Genomic DNA, 22,788 nt, shown 5'->3' on the forward strand with positions numbered 1-22,788 from the left:
CTACCGTCATTTGATCTTTTCATTGCACTATCTTTCATCATCTCATTAATCGTTTCATCTGCACCTTTAGCACCTGGACATTTTGGTTCGTTTCTTGTTTGGGTGGCGACTCCACTTCTTCCATTTATAATTTCTCAGGCAAGAAGCCCCCCTTATATCTGGTTGTTTGTTGCCTTTTGGATCCTAGAGTTAGACTCATGTTCGGCAACTCCACTTCTCTCATTTCTTACAATAATTTCTACTAGAAGCTCGCTTCTTGTAGATCCCTTGATTTTCTTGAGTAGGGGTCTCTCTCTATCATCCATTTGGTCCCTCATTATTCCTTCAGGCAATTCATCATGGATGATTCGTTTAACCCATGTCATTTTACTGATGTTCTCTGTGATATTCCGGAAGTGGCCATTCATAAATTGTCTTTGTTCTCGGGTGGTGATTCAGTCGTTGTTAGAAAGCATCAATGCAGGTTTACTCATACAATACTCAGATATTGTCGATCTCCCCAATATGATCATGAAGATGTCAAAATGCGTCTATTTGGCTTTTCTTTAGAGGGTGATGCTTTGAATTGGTTTAATAATTGTCCCGAAGATTCTTTCGCTTCTTTATAAGACATCGTCAATGCTTTTAAAGATAGATATGGTTATCAAGATAGCTCGCCTTGTGCCCCTAAAAATATGCAACGGAATGGAAGTGATCTTGTGAAGGATCCAGCTATCAATGAAAGATTTAAAAACAATTCTCCATATCAGAATGTGCCATCCACTTGCACCATTACAGACCAAATCCATGACAGTGGGAAGACAGGGACAAGTTGTCAAATTAGTGTCGACAATGAAAGGGAAAATGATAAGCAAATTATAGAAGAACTAATGTGGCTGGTAAAAAATATGGACCCTAATCAAGAAAATTTTGTAACTGATTACATCAAGGATATGAGGACTTTATACACCCACCTGGAAAAACGTGATAAGGAGATGGAAATCATGAAAATTAAACACTCTGATCACGTAACCACCATAGTAGAAAAGTGTGTTCAGAATATGGAGGATATGAGGACTGACATGCAAAAGGAAATGGAAACCATGAAAGCTAATCATGGTAGAGTAACTAATTCTATGAAAAACAAGTTATTAGCCCTAGAGGAAAATATGACGTTCATGGAATTTAATCATTCAAATCATGTGATTGCCATGGAAACAAGTTATCAAGAAGAAATAAGTTCGATTCAGAACAGATTGTCAACTATGGATGAAGAAATGACCATCATGAGGTTTGATTATAATAATTAGTTAGCTATCATACATGCAAATCATGAGAAAGAAATAAACTCTATGCAACATTGTTTGATGCACATAAAAGCAGATAATGACAAAGTAATAAAAGATATGGAAGCTAATCAGATACGTCTTCGGAATAAGTTATTGAGCATGGAGGAACACCATGCCAAGGAAGTCAGTGCTATGAAGGTTGAACACTCTAACAAGATGGACGCCATAACAATACATGTACAGAAAATTCAGCATCAGTCAGAAGATGAAAGAAACAAGGAAACGTCAACACATCATAAGCCTCCCTATCTACTACAGCAAGCTCCATCTTATTATGAGGTCCTTTGTTCCATTTAAAAGTGGCTAATTGAAGGTCACATGGATAAAATGGAAATTAATAATCAGGTTGATGCTCACACAGTTAATCCACTAGTCATAAAAGATCAAGTTCTAACTCATGACACCTGTGAGACTAATCCATCATTCTTGACAGAGCAAATGCAGAACGAAGAAAGACATGTCATGCATATCTTGCATACTTCATTAAAGAGTTTTGAAGCAGAATGTTCCACATCATGAGTGATACAACTTGACACAAAGAAAAAGTGCAAGAGAAAGAGAATGAGAAAGTGATTTGATGCATCAGATGGTCACGAGCAGCTTGATTTTCGGATAGGAAAAAGTCCTACCGTATGCAGGATTGGACATGGCACATCTGAGAAACAACAGACAGATTTGCCTGAAAGCAGGAAAATGCTCAATCTGTACTATATTGAACACATCTGATGCCATGGGGCATCGTTGCATTGTATTTCTAACTGTATGCCCTGTTATTTCAGTGTTCATTTTGTAGTTAGATTTGGTTTTTCATGTTGTTAGAATAGTTAATAAATGAAGAGCTTATATCTTTCCTGTGCTTAACGTTATATAATGATTTTTGGATGGACGCTACTTATGTTTTGTTGTGTGTTGCATAGATGCAGATTCTGGATTCTCACATTCCTCCAGTGCAACAACGTGTCCCCAAGTAGAGCCAGATGTTGACCACTACGTGTCAACGACCCATAGCAGTACACCCCCTTTTTCACAAAAGGGATAGTGCCTGATCGATGTGTTCCTGCCATCTAGCTATCATCATCAACCGGAGGATCATCTTATAATGTAAACCCAGTATGCATGTGTATAATGTAAATAATCTCAGTAGATCCATGTCGTTTATGTAATCACCTCAGTAAACCTACTTTTCTGATGACGATCTACATTCCAGGAGGTTTTTTGTCTCACAGATCCATTCTCAAATGGTCGGCCTAGTTTTCCTTTAGCCTTACCCCAAAGCCGGAATGGATTTTGTCACTGGAATCTTAAGGGAGTCATAGTGTTCTAGATCAAGTCTATGTAAAAGTGATTTTGGAATAATCCTAACTATTTGTTTAAGTTATTTTATTACAAATTGTTAAATTATATTTGTGTCGCAGAACTGGGTAGTCTGTGAGGGTCTTTTGTAAATGGGTTTTTTCCCTTGAGATGTAAAAAATGTAAAAATCATGATGTAAAGTGCCTTGAGGGTTAGAAAAATAATTTTCCCCTCATAGGTTAATTAATTAAATTTTCTTGCCAAAATTAATTAAAATCCTAAGCCAAAAATTTGATTAATTCTAGGTCCTAAGTGACTTTAAATTTTCCAAAGGCAAAATTCGTGGGTCCTTCAAAAAATTAAATTTTAAGAGGTCTAAGGACTAAGTTTAATTGACTATTTTGCTAAATTTTATGCCTTTGGTCCCTGAGGTTAAGTCAAAGTCAAATTTTGAGGAAATTAATTGAAAATTTTAATTTTTGAATTAATTAAAATGTGTTTAATTGAAAAATTCGAAATTTCCTCAATATTTAAAATTTCGACGGATGAGATTAAAAGAAATTTTGATCCTCATCAACAATTGAGATTGCTTTGACGAGGATCACTCGAACTAGCCGTTGGAGGATTTATCTTTAAATAGGAGGTCATTTGTCAGTCAATATGATCCAATCTCGGGATCGTGTACTAAGCTCTCAAGTTCTCTTGTATACTTTTTTGAATTAATGCAAAAGTCTTTCGGGTTTCAACGTGTTGTAGTGTTCCTCTTCATGAATTTATGGTAACATTGTTTTTCTGCTTAATATTATGTAAAAACTATCAATCAATAGCTCTCTTAGAATAATCTGAATACATGTCTCTTATTCAATTTGTTGCATCTAGGGTAACATTTTTAATTTTGATTGAAGTAACAAGTATCTCTATTTCATCATAGTTTTATTGTTGTTCTATTTCTCTACTTGATTTGATGGTTGATCTAGTGTTTGCAGAAGATCTCTCAGGTTCTCATTGAGCGTTTGGGGATAGTCTTCAATTGGACCAACCAACTCTCAACACATATTTTCTGAAGAGCCTACTTCATATAAGCCTCGGGATTTATCTAACGATAATCTTTTTTCTGCAGGGTGTTTTTGGGCTAGTATTTCTTTAAAATTTGAAAATATTTTAAATATTTTGTGGAAATTTTGAAAGATGTAGCTATTAAAAGCCTTAGCTTATCAAATCTAGGAGCGGAGTTGGACTCATACTCTTCAGATCTGATAGATCTGTAAATTATTTGTATAGATATGTTATTTACTTGTGTAATCTGAAATTTTGTAACATAATTTTGAATTTTAACACTTGGGTTTTTGGGATTTTCTCTATTTTGCACATATTGGGTATTGAGTTTTTCTCTTTTCATTTGTGCAGGAATAGATCTGAGAAATCAGCCAAGAAAATCTTCAGATATGAGCTAGATCTATACCCTGGAGGGCAAGATCTGGGCTCAAAGATTGTGTGCAGGAATAGATCTGGGAAATCAGCCAAGAAAATATTCAAATCTGAGCTAGATCTAGACCTTGGAGGGCAAGACCTGGGCTCAAAGATTGTTTGCAGGAATAGATCTGAGAAATAGACCAAGTCAATCTTCAGATCTGGGGGTTTTGAAACAGATCTAGGCCCTAGAGGGCAATAGCTTATCCCAAATCTTTTTACAAGGCTAGCCATTAATGATTTTGCAATAAATCTGAAGATCTCAAGCAAAATAATTTCTTTCAAAACAAGGGTTTCAAGTTTTGGGGCTCCTAAGCCCAGATCTGTCTTCTCCTAGCCCAACGGTAGTTCTATTGGGCCTAGTGCTAGCTCTCATTGGCCCTAGATTGCCTTGCTCCATTTCTGATTTGAATATTTGATTTTCTGAAGCTAATCATTGGTGGGTTTTTGCAGAAAATTTGGTAAAAATTTGTGTTTCAGATATTGAAATTTTTTAGCAACTTGGGCAAGTGATCTTTAAAGCCTAGGGCTTAAGGGTTTGATCTCTAAACCATCTTTTTCCTCACTGTTTGCTGCAACAGTCATATACTTTTCTAATAGTGGTGAAAAACACATCTAAGTGGTTTGAAATTAACTAAAAAATTGCTAAATACATTAATAAGTCATTTATGTTTGATGTGTATCAAGAATTTGGCCTAGATATATTTTGGGTCATTGTTAACTCTGAATAATTATGTTTCTGAAGTCTGGAATATAACAGTGGAAAATTTTCATGTGGGTTGGCCTAAAATCAGTTCCTAAGTTGTCTAATACATTAAGGAATTAATTTCTTGAGTTGGGCATTCATCATTATGCTTATTTCATGTTTTAATTGTTGGTTGTAATAAGTATATCAGATCTGATATAATTCCGAAAATCACTTCACAACAGACTGAAATTTTTGATAATTCATGTGGGCAACTTTGGAAAAAATTCGGTAAATTTTTGGCATAATGATATCATTGATAGCTTACTGTTTTCATTGTCATATTGCTGTTGTCATAAATTTTTTCTTACTGTTGTCCTAAAAATTATTTTTTGAAAATTAAATACTTTGTCATGGAATTATGATAAAATGCATATCCTTTGTTTCATACACTGAGTAAAAATTTTTTTGAGCATCTGTTGACATTGATATTGAATTGCAAAGTTGTTTTTGTTCTCTTTGAGCTAAATTGTATCAAGAAAATTTGAAATACGTTGGTGTTTTAACTATAGTATCTTCAAGAGTTTATTTTCTAAGTCTTCATCTAAAAAAAGGGCGAGCATTTCATTTGGGTAATTGAGGGCTTTTGCGATATCAGCTTTTTCCCATTCTCGAGTCTAACTTCATCTCTTCTTCTGGTGCATTTGCATATAAGTTAACTTTGCATAGATAAAATTTACTTCCAAGCATAAGCTTGGTTGATAGACAGATAGATCTCCATCTGTCTTTTCTTGAGAACCCTGTTTTAATAGTACTTAAAATGGTGACCTTGCAGTCGTTAGAGCCACAGTTCTCCGCAGCGCGGAAGGCACCGGGTATGTTAGAATTTCAGGAGAGGTATCGTTAATCACACCTTAGTGTGTTTCTCCTGATTTTCTCTCTGCCAATTACTATGAAATCAGGCTCAACACAAAAAGGATTGAAGGGTTCACATTTAAATAGGCATTTAACTAAAATTAACCAATATTCTTGCATCTTACATTAGTTTTAGGATCTGCATTTCATATAAAATAGTCATTCATCTAAGCAGCAGTTTCTAATCAATTACTTGGTCTTAATTTCCCTAGCAAGATCATTGACTCCATAAGGCACTGGTATCAATCATTTAAAATCTAATCAAATCCTATAACTCTTGTTAAATATTAATCAAGTACTTGATCGCTTCATTGTGTCTCCCGAACTGGTTGGTTCCCAACTAGTTCTTCTTCATTCCACTTTTTCATAGGGTCTACCCGCCTTAGCCTGTTGTAGGGAGACAGCTTAAACGGAGAGATTAGGGATTCGGGTGACAAGCCCCGATCTGAGCGTTGTCGCGGTGCCTAGACATTTTGTGCGACAACATTTTTGGCGCCGCTGCCGAGGATATTTTATTCTCGGCGCTTCAACGACATTTTATCTTCATTCTCCTCATATCATCGTTATCATTTTTACCGGCAACGCCAACATTTTTGGCACCATTGCTGCGGACCGATTTATTGGGCCTTGGCTCTACAACATTCATCTTTCATCTTTCTCATCTCTCATTCAAGCTGGCAAAGTTAACACTCCTTGGCATTGCCATTGGGGATAGAGCTTTTTTGTCCTTGGTTTCTCAACATTGTTTTAATCATCTCATATTTTCCGCCATTCATTAGCCTGTCAAGCGACACAACATTTCCTGGCGTCATTTCATCTTTTCATTGCACTATCTTTCGTCATCTCATTAATCGTTTCATCTGCACCTTTAGCACCTAGACATTTCGGTTCATTTCTTGTTTAGGTCGCAACTCCACTTCTTCCATTTATAATTTCTTAGACAAGAAGCCCCCTCTTATATCCGGTTGTTTGTTGCCTTTTGGATCCTAGAGTTAGAATCATGTTCAAGTGGCGACTCCACTTCTTTCATTTCTTAGAAGAATTTCTACTAGAAGCTCGGTTCTTGATGCCTTGATTTTCTTGAGCAGCGGTCTCTCTCTATCATCGATTTGGTCCCTCATTATTCCTTTAGGCAATTCATCACGGATGATTCATTTACCCCGTGTCATTTTACTAATGTTCTCCATGATATTCTGGAACTGGCCATTCATAAATTGTCTTTGTTCTCGAGTGGTGATTCAGTCGCTGTTAGAAAGCATCTATGCAGGTTTACTCATACAATACTCAAATATTGTTGATCTCCCCAATATGATCATGAAGATGTCAAAATGCGTCTATTTGGCTTTTCTTTAGAGGGTGATGTTTTGAATTGGTTTAATAATTGTCTTGAAGATTCTTTTGCTTCTTTACAAGACATCATCAGTGCTTTTAAAGATAGATATGGTTATCAAGATAGCTCGCCTTGTGCCCCCAAAATTATGCAACAGAATGAAAGTGATCTTGTGAAGGATCCAGCTATTGATGAAAGATTTAAAGACAATTCTCCATATCATAATGTGCCATCCACTTGCACCATTACAGACCAAATCCATGACAGTGGCAAAATAGGGACAAGTTGTCAAATCAGTGTCAACAATGAAAGGGAAAATGATAAGCAAATTATAGGAGAACTAATGCGGCTAGTAAAAAATATGGACCTTAATCAAGAAAATTTTGTAACTAATTACATCAAGGATATGAGGACTTTATACACCCACCTGGAAAAACATGATAAGGAGATGGAAATCATGATAAGGAGATGCAATATCTTATCCCAAATCTTTTTACAAGGCCAACCATTAAAGATTTTGCAATAAATCTGAAAATCTCAACCAAAATAATTTTTTTCAAAACAAGGGTTTCAAGATTTGGGACTCGTAAGCCCAGATCTGTCTTCTCCTAGCCCAACGCTAGTTCTATTGGGCCTAGTGCTTGCTCTCATTGGCCCTAGATTCCCTTGTTCCATTTCTGATTTGAATATTTGATTTTCTGAAGCTAATCATTGGTGGGTTTTTGTAGAAAATTTGGTAAAAATTTGTGTTTCAGATATTGAAATTTTTTGGCAACTTGGGCAAGTGATCTTTAAGGCTTAGGGCCTACGGGTTTGATCTCTAAACCATCTTTTTCTTCATTGTTTGCTACAGCAGTCATATATAACTTTCTAATAGTGGTGAAACACACATCTAAGTGGTTTGCAATTAACTAAAAAATTGCTAAATACATTAATAAGTCATTTATGTTTGATGTGTATCAAGAATTTGGCCTAGATCTACATCTTGGGTCGTTGTTATCTCTGAATAATTCTATTTCTGAAATCTGAAATATAACAGTGGAAAACTTTCATGTGGGTTAGCCTAAAATCAGTTCCTAAGTTGTCTAATATATTAACGAATTAATTTCTTAAGTTGAGCATTCATCATTAGGCATATTTCATGTTTTAATTGTTGGCTGTAATAAGTATATCAGATCTGATATAATTCTGGAAATCACATCACAACAGACTGAAAATTTTTGATAATTCATGCGGGCAACTTTGGCAAAATTTCGGTAAATTTTTGGCATAAAGATATCATTGATAGCTCACTGTTTTCATTGTCATATTGTTGTTGTCATAAAGTTTTTCTTATTACTGTCCTAAAAATTAATTTCTGAAAATTAAGTACTTTGTCATGGAATTGTGATAAAATGCATATCCTTTGTTTCATAAACTGAGTAGATTTTTTATTGAGCATCTGTTGACATTGATATTGAATTGCAAAGTTGTTTTTGTTCTCTTGGAAGTTTTGAACTAAATTGTATCAAGAAGATTTGAAATAAGCTGGTGTTTTAACTATAGTATTTTCAAGAGTTTATTTTCTATGTCTTCATCTGAAAAGAAGACGAGCATTTCATTTGGGTAATTGAGGGCTTTTGCAGCATCAGTGTTTTCCCATTCTCGAGTCTAACTTCATCTCATCTTCCAGTGCATTTTCATATAAGTTAACTTTGCATAGATAAAACTCACTTCCAAACATAAGCTTGGTCGATAGACAGATAGATCTCCATCCGTCTTTTCTTGAAAAGCCTGTTTTAATAGTACTTAAAACGGTGACCTTGCAGTCGTCAGAGCTACAGTTCTCTGTAGCGCCGGAGGCATCGGGTATGTTAGAATTTCAGAAGAGGTATCATTAATCACACCTTAGTGTGCTTCTCCTGATCTTCTCTCTGCCAATTACTACGAAACTAGGCTCAACACAGAAAGGATTGAAGGGTTCACATTAAAATAGGCATTTAACTAAAAGTAACCAAGATTTTTGCATCTCACATTAGTTTTAGGATCCGCATTTCATATAAAATAGTCATTCATCGAAGCAGCAGTTGCTAATCAATTACTTGGTCTTAATTTCCCTAGCAAGATCGTTGACTCCATAAGGCACTGGTATCAATCGTTTAAAATCTAATCAAATCCTGTAAGTCTTGCTAAATCTTAATCAAGTACTTGTTCGCTTCACTGTCTCTCGAACTGGTTGGTTCCCAACTAGTTCTTCTTCATTCCACTTTTCCATAGGGTCTACCCCGGTTAGCCTGCTGTAGGGAGACAACTTAAACTGAGAGATTGGGGATCTAGGTGACAGCCCCCGATCTGAGCATTGTCGCGGTGCCTAGAAATTCTGTGCGACAACATTTTTGGTGCCGCTACTGGGGATATTTTATTCTCGGCGCTTCAAAAACATTTTATCTTCATTCTCCTCATATAATCATTATCATTGTTACCGGCAACGCCAACATTTCTGGCGCCATTGCCGGGGAATGATTTATTGGGCCTTGGCTCTAAGACATTCATCTTTCTCATCTCTCATTCGAGCTGGCAAAGTGAACACTCCTTGGCATTGCCATCGGGGATAGAGTTTTTCTATCTTTTGTTTCTCGACATCGTTTTAATCATCTCATATTTTCCACCATTCATTAGTCTGTCAAGCGACACAACATTTCCTGGCGTCATTTGATCTTTTCATTGCCCTATCTTTCTTCATCTCATTAATCGTTTCATTTGCACCTTTAACACCTAGACATTTCGGTTTGTTTCGTGTTTGGGTGGCGACTCCACTGCTTCCATTTATTACTTCTTAGACAAGAAGCCCCCCCTATATCTAGTGGTTTGTTGTTTTTTGGATCCTAGAGTTAGACTCATGTTCAAGTGGCAACTCCACTTCGTTCATTTCTTATAAGAATTTCTACTAGAAGCTCGTTTCTTGTAGATCCCTTGATTTTCTTGAGCAGGGGTCTCTCTCTATCATCCATTTGGTCCCTCATTATTCCTTTAGGCAATTCATCATGGATGATTCGTTTACCCCGTGTCATTTTACTGATGTTCTCCATGATATTTCGGAAGTGGCCATTCATAAATTGTCTTTGTTCTCGGGTGGTGATTCAGTTGCTGTTAGAAAGCATCTATGCAGGTTTACTCATACAATACTCAGATATTGTCAATCTCCCCAATATGATCATGAAGATGTCAAAATGCGTCTATTTGCCTTTTCTTTAGAGGGTGATGCTTTGAATTGGTTTAATAATTGTCCTGAAGATTCTTTCGCTTCTTTACAAGACATCGTCAATGCTTTTAAAGATAGATATGGTTATCAAGATAGCTCGCCTTGTGCCCCTAAAATTATGCAATAGAATGAAAGTGATCTTGTGAAGGATCCAGCTATCGATGAAAGATTTCAAGACAATTCTCCATATCAGAATGTGCCATCCACTTGCACTGTTACAAATCAAATCCATGACAATGGAAAGATAGGGACAAGTTGTCAAATCAGTGTCGACAATGAAAGGGAAAGTGATAAGCAAATTATAGAAAAACTAATGCGGCTGGTAAAAAGTATGGACCTTAATCAAGAAAATTTTGTAACTGATTACATCAAGGATATGAGGACTTTATACACCCACATGGGAAAACGTGATAAGGAGATGGAAATCATGAAAATTAAACACTCTGATCACGTAACCACCGTAGTAGAAAAGTGTGCTTAGAATATGGAGTATATGAGGACCGACATGCAGAAGGAAATGGAAACCATGAAAGCTAATCATGGCAGAGAAACTAATTCTATGCAAAGCAAGTTATTAGCCCTAGAGGAAAATATGACGTTCATGGAATTTAATCATTCAAATCACGTGATTGCCATGGAAACAAGTTATCAAGAAGAAATAAGTTCAATTCAGAACAGATTGTCAACTATGGATGAAGAAATGACCATCATGAGGTTTGATTATAATAATCATCTAGATAACCGGATTCGTCCTATAGACCCCACGAATCCTGAATCCATCGTGTCCGACACGATTCTCTCGAGATTCGTGTCTAAAAACCATGACACGTCGTGTCCTATTTTGACATGTCGAATCCGACTGCGTGTCACGATTTTGACAGTGTGTCCTATTTTCCAGGACTAGTTAGGCGGCAAAAGTGACCTGCACGGGTATGAAAAGGCCGCATTTGGTCATTACAGCCACGCATATTTTCATTTGGCAAGTGTTTTGGCAGCTTAATGATCAAGTCTAGGCCCTAGTATTGATATGCTATTCATGGTAATGGTAATGTTAAATTCTTAAAGTAATCTTCATTTTCATCCTTTTACTTAAATTTTTAACATTACCATGAAATGACTCAGGATGTTGAGAGTGGTTCCAGCCTCATTGGATTTCATATGGAGAAAGTAGAATTTTAGATTTCATTCAAAATCCAGCAGACTTATCAGTTTTTCAAGATTTTAGGATTGGGGGATTGCAATGTTTCCATTGAATTTTGTCATGTATTAGGGTATGGAACTCGTATTTAATCAAGAGCACCAATCCCTATATGTACCTTGATGTTAGTGACATTGGTTGTCAAACTCCTATATCATGACCCTCCTAAAAATGTACGCATCACTCAAACAAAATCTTGACTTGACATGTTATGCTTGTTCTATCTTATGTTAATGCTTAAAGGGTGATATTAATGACAAAGATCCCTATACAGATACAGAGGTAATGACAAAGATACCTCTGGACATTAATGCTTAGAGGGTGATATTAATGACAAAGACCCTGATTTTCCAACAAGACTAAAAAATTAGACATTTCTCGTGGTGGCAAGAGGACCAAGCATAAGAAATAGATAATAGATTGACATATATTTGAATTTTGTATGTACTATGCATGCTAATAGCTATAGATGAAGATCTATATTTGAAATCAATAAATTTGTATCATTAATTAAAATTTGTGTAAGAAATATCTAATTTTTAATATATATATATATATATATATTTAAATATATATATATATATATATATATATATATATATATATATATAAATATATATATATATATATATATATATATATATATAATAAAATAATATATAACAAATCCTACGTGTCCTGTTCTGGGGGGTCAACGTGTCCGAATCCGACACCATGAATCCCGAATCCTACGATCCCGAATCCCCGTGTCAGGTGACTTAGATAATCAGTGAGCTATCATACAAGAAAATCATGAGAAAGAGATAAACTCTATGCAACATTGCTTGATGACCATAAAAGCAAATAATGACAAAGTAATAAAAGATATGGAAGCTAATCAGAAAACTGATCCAAGGCCCAGAGGAGGTTTGTCTGACCCTTGAGACGTGGGATGGCAAGCACCATCGTCAGAGCCCTCATCATTGGAGCAATGTAGGCTTTTCTATCATTAGGAGACCCATGAGACCAGTTGTTGTGCCCCAAACCCAATTTGGGGCCCCACATGATGACTTGCATGGAGACTAAGGGGTCATCCCCTTGTTCGAGATTTATAGAGCTCTCTCTCACATTTTGGCACAAAGAGGACTCAACGTGGCCCTCCAACGATGCTACATCAACATGATGTCATCAACTCAGCTAGCATTTGAATGACTAATTTATAATTTATGAAAGCTACTTTGTTGGGTTGTGAACAAGGCTTGTTTCTTGCCCAATATTTTAATGTTTTGGGGGGCGACTTAATGAGGCTCATATAAATAGAACTCACTCTCATTTGTGAGAGATGATCACACACTTGGATTAGTTATCTTGTAAAAGAACTCGCACTTTTTCTTTGGAGCTATTGTTGCTCTTTCAGTGCATTTTGATGTGTGGAAAATGATTCGCTTTTCTTCTTTGGGGCTTCTTCTTGAATGATGGATGGATATATTGAATTTCTCTTTGTAAGTGCTTAATGTTGATAGAATTTTTCTTTTAAAGTTGTTTAATGTATGGAATTGTTGCTCTAGAATATGCAAATTTGTGCCCTAATTGTTGAAGATTAAATTTGGAAAGCTTTTCTAGTAGAGTATTGCATATGTTATCCAATGCAAGGCATGTAATGAATGTTTCTAGTGAATGAATGTCTTTGAATTCTTCATGAAATTCCATTATATCTTGAAGAGGGTAAATGTTTGAAATTGGTACCTAGGGCATCAATTTTGAGCCTCCTTAGAAGACCTTTTTATCTTAAGCATATCAAGACTCCGTTGCCCAAAGAACTAGGCACTAGTCCAAGGATTTTGGTGATCAAACTTCTCTTTCTCCATATTTTCGCCTTGTAAATTTCGGTCCCCTAAAGGTAGGGTGGAAATCTAGGGCTTGCAAAGAAATTTTACGGAGGTGATTTTTCGAAAATTTGAGGGTCCAGACATCAAGCTAAGAGTCTAGGTTACCTATTCTCCAAGTTTGGTGGGCATCTGCCCGAGTTTCATCCATAAAATCTCTTGCCCTAGGTGCTACTCCAAGAGGGAATACCTAAGTCATTCTTTCTCGTCTTTAGGACTTCTTTGAGGGTTGTATAAGCTTAGTATTCATTGGAATAAATCATAAGAAGCCCTTTCTTCTCTCGGGCCTTGACCTTGTGAATACCTATTACCATCGAGAAACCTCAAAACCCTAGGTCTTGTGCCTTCTTTTCTAGGGTTTTTCTTAGAGAGCAGTTTGCTTCTTTGAAGCCTCATACCTTTATTGAGCCTCTCTTCGAATGAGCTCTAGCTCCATCACCTTGAACCTTCAAGCCTAGAATATCTATTATAGGTGATCATAATCATACTAGGACTCCTCCCATTGGTGAAAGTTCGTAAAGAGAAGGGGACCTTAGCTGTGGTGACAATGGGCCATTGTCCCATTGTTGTCACTTAGTCTAGTAGTTGTCCTGTAGTTTGCCTCCCCACCCCAAGGGCCATGCTGAATTTTGTGGTAAATATTTTGGCGTCGTTGCTGCGAAAAAGGAAAGTCTACCTCTTTGGTCAAACATTTGAAGAGGTTATTCCTTTAATGACAATATATATCCTCTTCTAGCGACTCCACTGGAAGAGTGAAGCCCTTGTTCTTCATTGAACCTTAAATTTAGTTGTAGGGTGAAGCAAGCATTTTTCAAGGCATTTTGAATTCACCTTGGCAACTCATGCATGATTGACTAATGCAACCTAATAGAATGTCTTACCTTAATGAGATCCCCACCTTGGACATCGCTAGCATTCCTAGGTACCCGAATCATGTGACCTTAAACATGATATTTAGGGTGCCCAAGTTTGATGGTGATCCATCTTTTGCAATTGACCATGTGGTAAGATTTGCTACATATACCTCAAAAGTTGATGTGGTTCATCATAATGTTGTTCATAATGTACCTTCGAGGTCATGACTCATGGTAACTTTATGGAGCATTATCGAACAAAGGACCAAGCTTGCCCAGCATTAGATAATGATTTTCGAAAGGAAGCCTTCATTGAATATGAGGAGGATCATGAGGAAGAAGAGAATCCCTTTCTAGATCATCAAGATGAAATCATCGATGAAGACATTAAGGGAGATCTTGAATGGGAGCGAGATAAGGAATTTGATGAATAGGGTTCCTTAAAAAGTAGAATTGAAGATGGCCCCATCACTTTCAAGGACGTTCTATGACCTTGTACATATCAAGGACCTAGAGAAAGATGAACCCATTAACCCCTTGGACGTTGACATTAGTGATTACTTGCACATTGAAGTAGGGAAGTGAGAGATCACGAGCCATCGTTTTGACAAGGTCCCTACCTATGATACCGATGATGATATCAATAATAACCTTGTCTTTCCCGACCTTCCTTATGATCCTAGAGGTGTATTCGAGTCATCCATGGACCCTCTCATCATTCCTTGATGCACAATCATTAATAATGAGCGTAGGTGTAATGATCCTAAATAAGAATGTAAATGATATACAAAGCATGCAAACAATCCAACAATCAGAAAAATGAAATATACATTAAGCACCCATGGAAACACTAGAAATAGAGAACTACCAAGCCATTTATTACTTCTTCAAGAGAAAAATACAATAGTAAAATAGAATGGTGCACCTGAGCTTGTTTCAATGGACAAGCTTGACAAAATGCAGGTGAGAAAATGTTGAATTGAAGGCTGCTACAATTGTTGCACCAAACTGAACTGCGTTGCCCCATAAAACTGCTTTGTTTGCTGACTTCGAAGGGTTGGAATCACTGCTTCCCGTGCTCAAAAAATTATGATATTTCAGCTCTTTTCTCCTTGACCTAAACCCAAAAAAACCCACGAAGTAATTGGCCAAAAGTTGACCTTGGAATTTTGGCCCAAATTCCCCTTAGCTCCTCTAGTTGCTGGCTAAGTTGGGACCCTTGTTTGACCCCTTAGATATTCCTAAAAAATTCGATAAAATCAGGAATGTGATCCTTGCCCAAAACCCAGAAAAACCCAAAAAGGGTTTCCCTTTGTTCCAACCTTCAAAAATTGACCTTTTACAGCGTGACCCTCCTCCAATTTCGAATTCTATTGCTGCGACTGATCCTGTCAATCTCTTCTCTCCCAACACCAGAAATCCTCCTCAAGTGGCCCTCCCAGTGATCTTCTACTTCTCCCGACCAGCTCCAACTCTACAATTCCTTCCTCCAACTCCCATGTGAGCCTAGTGGTGGCTCTCTGCGCAGGCCCTGGGTAACTGTAAATCGAGCTGCTAGGATCCTAGTTCTGTTGGCTCCAAAACTCACAGGAAAGGCTGACCCTTTGTTGCTCTCCCAATCCTCTAACTCTCTCGAAAAATGCTTGATCACTAATAGCTCCAAACTCCCCATGCGTATTCTCCAGCTAGCCAGAAATACACACTCCCTGTTGTGGCTGAATGGTAGTGTTGTACACACTCCCGGAACTCCTAAAATACTTATGGAACTACCTCTCTAGGGCGAGCACGGATGGTCCCCCGAAGTAGAGGTTGAATCTCCTGCTTGAAAGATTCATGGATAAACAGCCAGTTGACTTAGCAAAACAGCAGAGAAAACAATCAAGTAATTTTGATTGCAAGGTGTAAGAATGAATCCAAATGAGAGCTCTCTCCTCCTTTTAATTTTGTGGGCCTTCCTTGCCTCATGTGGGCCCCTCCATCCAGCACTTCGAATTCCCTCCAAACCATTCAAATGTCCTACTTCGAATTCCCACGTGGGTGGCCCCCACCTTCCACTAGAAACCAAATTAAGTTGAATTTCCTCCTAAGTCCCTAAGTCGAAAATGTTGTGTTCTTTCCCTTAGCAAAAATTGAGCAAAAATGTGTGGAAACACCCTGTTACAAATGTGTTTGAGAATGGACATGATAGTAGGTCATTTCCCCCTTTTGAATATGGTCATGATAAAGGTAGCTTATTTGTTGTGATCCTTCATGCTAGCCATCCCTTCATCCTTTTCATCATGTTCCTGGGGACCCCATGGAGCATTACACCACTAAAAAGACTTTTGAGAAGGACCGCTTGAGCTTGGTCATTTATTTCTCCATATTTAGGGTTGAGGGAATGATCTGATGGGTCCAGCCTGATTCATGTTCTTCCCATTTTTCCATGGCCCCTTTGTATGATTCATGGTCGCCAGGCTTGAGCCAGTGAGCTCTACGCACTATCAAAATGAGGGGAAATTTGTCCCAAATTCTGGCCTCAATAGCTGCCCTGCAAATGCTTCAAATCCCTAGCCTCAACAATGAAGAATATCTCAGCAAAAGCCCATAGTCTTCCACTATAGTTGCTCCAAATGATGGTGCCACGAACTCCTCCCGTGCCCAGGAAATTCGCAGAGCTGAGTAAATCTCTTGCAGTAAGCTCAAAGGAAGCCTTGAATTGGACTCCCAAATTACCTCACCAGGGAGACACTCGAAGTTCTCCAAAATGAGGGTGGAATTCCGCTTGGAATTCCTGGTGCTAAACAACACTCTGGCCCTGGTGCTAAACAACTCCAAGAGAGGCTGTAATGTAAAGTGTAATAGTCAAAAGATAACCCACGAAATGAGTCCATCCTCCTTTTATAATATTATTTTATTGGTGGGGGCCATTTTCCACTACGTTACTTTTGCCGCCATTTAATAAAATAATAATTTGTTGCTATTCTCCAATAAAACAATACTACCCACCTTTTTCCAATAATGTTTGCCCCTTTTTAATTAATATTACTAAAATTGGGCAAAATTCCTTAGTGACTCCCATCCTTACAGAATTGGGGATATTACATTTTTGATGTACTATATTGCAATTGCATGGTTAGAAGTTAGAATCCCCACTATTAGATCACGTGCATCTAAGCTGTAGTAAGCATGGAACTGAAAATTTCCTACCTGTCCAGTTACTACACATTATTAACTCTCGATTATACAAATTAAGCACAAAAAATGGGCCAGTTCAGTATTATGCAGCATACAAAACCAAAAGGATAGTGCCATCCCTCTTTGGTGGAATTAATTTACAAGCCCTATAAGAAATATATTGTTCTATTAATTACTTCAAAACAAAACACAATTTCCAGTTCACCTGTAGGAGTGACGATATGTTTTTCGGTGAACGGAAGATGGCCTAGGCCATTCTCAACAACCTGCTTAGACATGGGAAAGACAAAAAAATCAGAAAATTACCACAGAGACAATCAAACAAGGAGCAAAATAAGGCAATGCTACAGGATACCTAGGCCTTTTATACTTCAAAATGTTTCTCTGTAAAGGAAAGTTAAATCAAAGATACCAATCGAATGAGCCGATCTGAGTAAAAGACAAAATCATGCTTTGTGGTTTCACGATCCCGTATGAGTGTATGCATCCCACGAATCTGCCAAGTCAAAAAAGCTTAAAAGCTATTACAATTCAATTTTTGATAGCAAACACCAGACTTAAACACTACAAATTGCAGTAGTTCCATTTATTCACTAATCCTCAAGTATACATTGCTTTCAATCTATATAATGGAATTCCTTAAAATCAATGAAATAAACGAAAGTGTTTACCAGCAAATCTTACTGGATGACATCTACAAAAATCATTATACCTGGAAAGTAGTTTGGATGACATAGAGATTGGGATAAATCTTGCACAGATCATGTTGTCCAAGCTTTGTCTGAATGTGTTGCACAATAAGATTGATTGCAACATAGTTGTCTCCTCCTCGTGGGATAATAACATCAGCATACTTTTTGGAAGGTAGTATAAAATCATCAAAAGATGGCTTGACAAACTTGGCATACTGCAGCATATAAAGATTTGAAGAAACCCATCTAAGAATGGTATAATTCTGATTAAAAATAATAATATGCAAAAGTAGATCAATATACAAGCATCCAATGCCCTGCCTCATTCCTACATAAATCAAAGAGGAACACAAGTGTGCAAGTGTTTGTAAGTAGCAAAACAGGTTTTTGTAATGCAATATGAAGTACAACAGGTGTAATCTCTAACAAATATTCATGATAACGAGGTAGACAGTTATGATTTCCCTATGAAAACCTTGCGTCGTTATCATCAAGCTAATATTGCAACAATACAGTACCAAACATGCAGAAATATAGTTAAATAGTGTTCCCCAGAATTTATCTGGTGGTTGTTAGGGGGCAACACAAGGGATTATTGGTATCTACTGTCAACTATGGGAAGATCATTCCTTATATAAATCACTAATGAAGTAATCCTGGGTTTGACAAGTAAAGAAAGCAGTAATAACAAGGTTGTAGGGGGGCGATGCCAGATGGGAAGAAAGACGGGGAAAGGAAAGAGATCACAGGGGTATGTGAGGTTCAGACAACATAGGGGGCATTCTGACAGTTGCATAGATGTACACGAGGAGCATACAGTAGCCCCAAATGCTGGTATAGCATCAGAATAATTGTTAGGAGAAGGCACAGTTAGTTTTACAACAGATTTTGCAGGTTCAGGTACAATGACAGATGCACATGCTGAGGAAGGTAATGATGCAACCTCTGCTCTAGGTTACAAAGGCCATACAGTAGATGGGTTTAGGTTTTGAGTGAGTTTGTATGGTGATGGGTGTTGCCATGATGTTGGAAATACTAGGAGGTGGGTGAATTAGTATTTCATAGCAATTAGTAACTTATTAATCTTTTCAGAGCATTAATTAATCTTCAGTATCAATTCAAAACATAAACAAGCAGTAAACAGTAGACACCAAAGTTTTTATGTGGAAACCCTTCTGAGAGAAAAACTACCAAACGCTTCTCTAAGAATTTATGAGTACATTAATGCTTCAACTCCCGAGTACTCTAGGAAAGTGTTCAATTTTCCAGCCTCAACTGGAAGGATGCTTCAATGCCCTAGTTTTATCAGCCAATGTTAAAAGGATGCTCCAACACCCTTGCAAGCTAAAGCTTGCCCTAGCACCACCCTGTTCATTTTTCACAGGGCTATGTTGTTCTTTGCTTTAGATAATTGCATTACATCTTTTACACTTTAAATTCACCCCACAACATCATAACATCTTTACATCATTAGCAATTCTATAGAAAGAACAATATCAATAACAATGCAGTGGACCAATAAAATAAACATCAGAAGAAAAACATGCACAAATAGAGACACCAGAATTGATTAAAGACCAGACCAAAACCCCACAAGGGGGAAAACGGAAACCCAGATTTCTTTCTTCTTCTTCTTCTTCTTCTATTAGATTTCATCAATAGTTCAGCTGAGATACAAAGTATCAATATCATGAGACATAGTCCAACACATCAAATTACCTAGGGCCTATACATATCTTGTTCACAACTTCGTTTGTGAACAAGATTTATTGTCAATATTGCCATACCATACTGTTATCAAATAATAATAATGACACTGATATCATGCAACCACATTACTGAATCATATTTACTATCATATATCTGTGGGCCATAAGAACCATATATATACACAACCGAGCCATGTTGGGCCATGCCATACCATTGGGCCATACTGCCTTACCATTGGTCCATGCTACCAACATCACTGGGCCATTGGGCCATGCTGTTGGACCATGCTGCCTACATCACTGGGCCATGTTGCTTACATCATTGGGCCATGCTACCAACACCCCTGGGCCATGCTGCGAACATCACTGGGCCATGTTGCCTTACCACTGGGCCATGTTTCTTACATCACTGGGTCATGTTGCTGGGCCACACCTGTCGAGCCACCCTCTGTGCGAACTAGGCCATATTATGTGCTGGCCATGGCAACCGATGGTCATGCAAGAGTCACCATACTTACTGTGTCGAGGTTTTTATTACTTTGTTATATATAAAACACAGGGTGAGAATGAGAGTAATGTACATGCGAGCCATACCCATCATAGCCATATGATGATCATGCCAATTCATGTGAGCCATACCCATACAAGAACATATGATGATCATTTCAATAAAGAGTCAATAGCAATTAATTCATACAAGGATGAGATAGTTATTTAAGAGATGTGATATGATATCCATTACCATGAGATGCAATGCATTTGAACCATGCCAAATTACCACTATGTGTAGAACCAAGTCGCATTACCATTGTGCGTAGATACAGGGAGCTTGAAAGAGAGTGATGTTAGTGTTGGAGCGAGATAAAGACATAAATATTCAGTCACTAAGATATGCAAGCTATCACGATTCCAAGCCATAGAAAAGTAAGCTAATTTGATGTCATCCATACAATAAAGCTTCATCCGTTGTCTTGTAGAAAAACGATTCTTGAATCAAAGAACATGTGACTTCTGAATTAAATCCAAATGGCAGACAGAGACGTGATCCTCATAGTACTTTTCGAATACATACTGGACTTTTATTTATAGCCATCTTATGGGAGTTAAGGGGTCAAGCCGACACAAACATATTTGGAGGGAAATTGAAATATGTCCTAAAAATAATAATGGCATTTAAATTAAAACCTTAATAATATCTTGTCCATGATGTTTTATATTATATTAATATTTGAATTTCCCTTTGACTAGTTCAAATTCTTCTTTTGGTGCGCAAGGGCTTCATAGGAGCATTAGGGTTTTGTCTTGGGGTAGTTGGAATTTCTCTTGGGGAAATTTGTCCTGAAGCTGCCCAATTTTAACACTCCCTCCCAGCTAGGGTGAAGCAACAAAACTTATCGCTTGTTGACTTAAAATGTTAAAATACACCAAAGGTATTTGTAAGTAATATTTTATTATATATATAAAATGTAAAAGTGATGTAGAATGTTAAAATGAAGACCCGCATATATACCTAAGTAGGTGTCCTTTTGTGACTAGGCATGTATCTTAGACATGCCTTTTCACTTAACTAATGACTACTTAACATAATCATTAATTGATTATTTAGTATCTACATTTATTTATATTTATTTATGTTTATTTTATTTTATCCAATTTATGTTCGTAACATTGCCTTCCTCTTCGAAAAACTTTGTCCTCAAAGCTTATTCATTAATAATTGCTTCCTTGCCCATGTCCTTCCGCTATGTGTAAGTCATCAGTACTATTGTTTTGGAATCACAGTTTTTCGATATCTCCTTCGGATTTTTTTTAAGTATATATATATATATATAGATTTTAATTAAATAACTCAATTAATTAAATAAATTTAATTAATTAAATTATGTTTATAATGTATGTATATGCGGATATTGACCACAACTTATATTATGGCTCTCAAATGTATGAAAGCAGGCAAGCATTCAAATTGGTGAGATAGAACCATGGGCATGTGAAAATCTACTGACCAGTCACACATTAAATATATTTACAACTTACTTCTGGCCCATGTGAGTCGTTCATAATCCCCACTACAAACACAAAGCCTACATAACATTATGATGCTTTAGATTTTTTATTTCAGAGCAATGGGGTTTCTATTAAACGGGGAAGAACATTCCAACCCTGATGTTATCTTGATGAACAAAACCCGGCATCAGTTTTTGGATTTCACAGCTGGGATAATTCTCAGTTGCCTGATGGCATTCCGCAATCACACCAAAAGACAAAGAATCAGGCAGACAGTGAACGAATAAGCCCGCTGATATATAAGCTGAGTCGTTTCTGAATCAACTTAAGAAACACACCAATTGACCTTTGACCGCAGACATGCTACTTTACGACAGGGGGGCCGACACTTTTTCTTCACGGCCTGTGCGGTGCTGCCAAATGGTCTATGGAGAAAACAACGTCTTTCAGCTGACAGGGACGATGGAGCACCCGTGTGAGAGGCCTCATTGCACTCACAAGAACCCAACTCTCTGGTCAGCTCTTGCAAGCATTATGTTTGAATTGGCAATAACCAATCCAGTTATTTGCATGCACTCTGAAAGCCTAGCGACTCTTTGGTTCGGACCATTTGCAGTGACCATTCGATGGTTTTTCCGCCATTGTCGTTGCCCAGTTCTCTGGTGAACTTCGTGATGCCGTTGGCTCCCTCTAGCATAGGTAATAAAAAATCAATGGTAGATCCTATCGTTTGGAAATCCAAAGCTCTAGTAACATCGTCTATCCTTTCTTTACAGGCATGGGACACTTGAACTCTCGAGGCCCTCGTGGGCACCTCCTGCTTCATTCCTCCTCCTATGTCGGGTTTTGTGGTTGTCACCTTTGTTTTTTTGGAAGAGCGGGGGGCAGAGCTCCTCTTGGGAGCTAGACTACCGGTTGCCTTTGATTCGGGTGGAGGGGTGTGATAAGCCCTTCAATTGATATCAGACGATCACGTGAGGTGTTTGTTAGTTGTAACATCCATAATGAGCTTTCACTTTCTTT

The 22,788-nt window shown here is 37.5% G+C and overlaps 1 protein-coding gene across 6 annotated transcripts in view; it reads right to left on the reverse strand.

Annotated features, from left to right (window-relative positions):
* The window catches only part of LOC149239891 (uridine kinase-like protein 4), a 316,084-nt gene that overhangs the window by 13,766 nt on the left and 279,530 nt on the right, over nt 1-22,788 (reverse strand). For all 6 annotated transcript variants that reach the window (XR_016246465.1, XM_089373576.1, XM_089373577.1 and 3 more), the window contains 3 exons: nt 18,070-18,264; nt 17,770-17,853; nt 17,563-17,623 (listed from right to left, as the gene is read on the reverse strand). Coding sequence is in view for 5 of the 6 variants with exons in the window: in XM_089373576.1 (XP_089229702.1) it covers nt 17,563-17,623; nt 17,770-17,853; nt 18,070-18,264 (340 nt within the window). In the remaining variant the exon portion in view is untranslated. The remainder of the gene's footprint in view (nt 1-17,562; nt 17,624-17,769; nt 17,854-18,069; nt 18,265-22,788) is intronic.

The sequence above is a fragment of the Pinus tabuliformis genome, chromosome 8 (genome assembly GCF_031772625.1).
Source record: "Pinus tabuliformis cultivar Carrire ecotype Pingquan chromosome 8, CPIR1, whole genome shotgun sequence".
NCBI classification, from domain to species: domain Eukaryota; kingdom Viridiplantae; phylum Streptophyta; class Pinopsida; order Pinales; family Pinaceae; genus Pinus; species Pinus tabuliformis.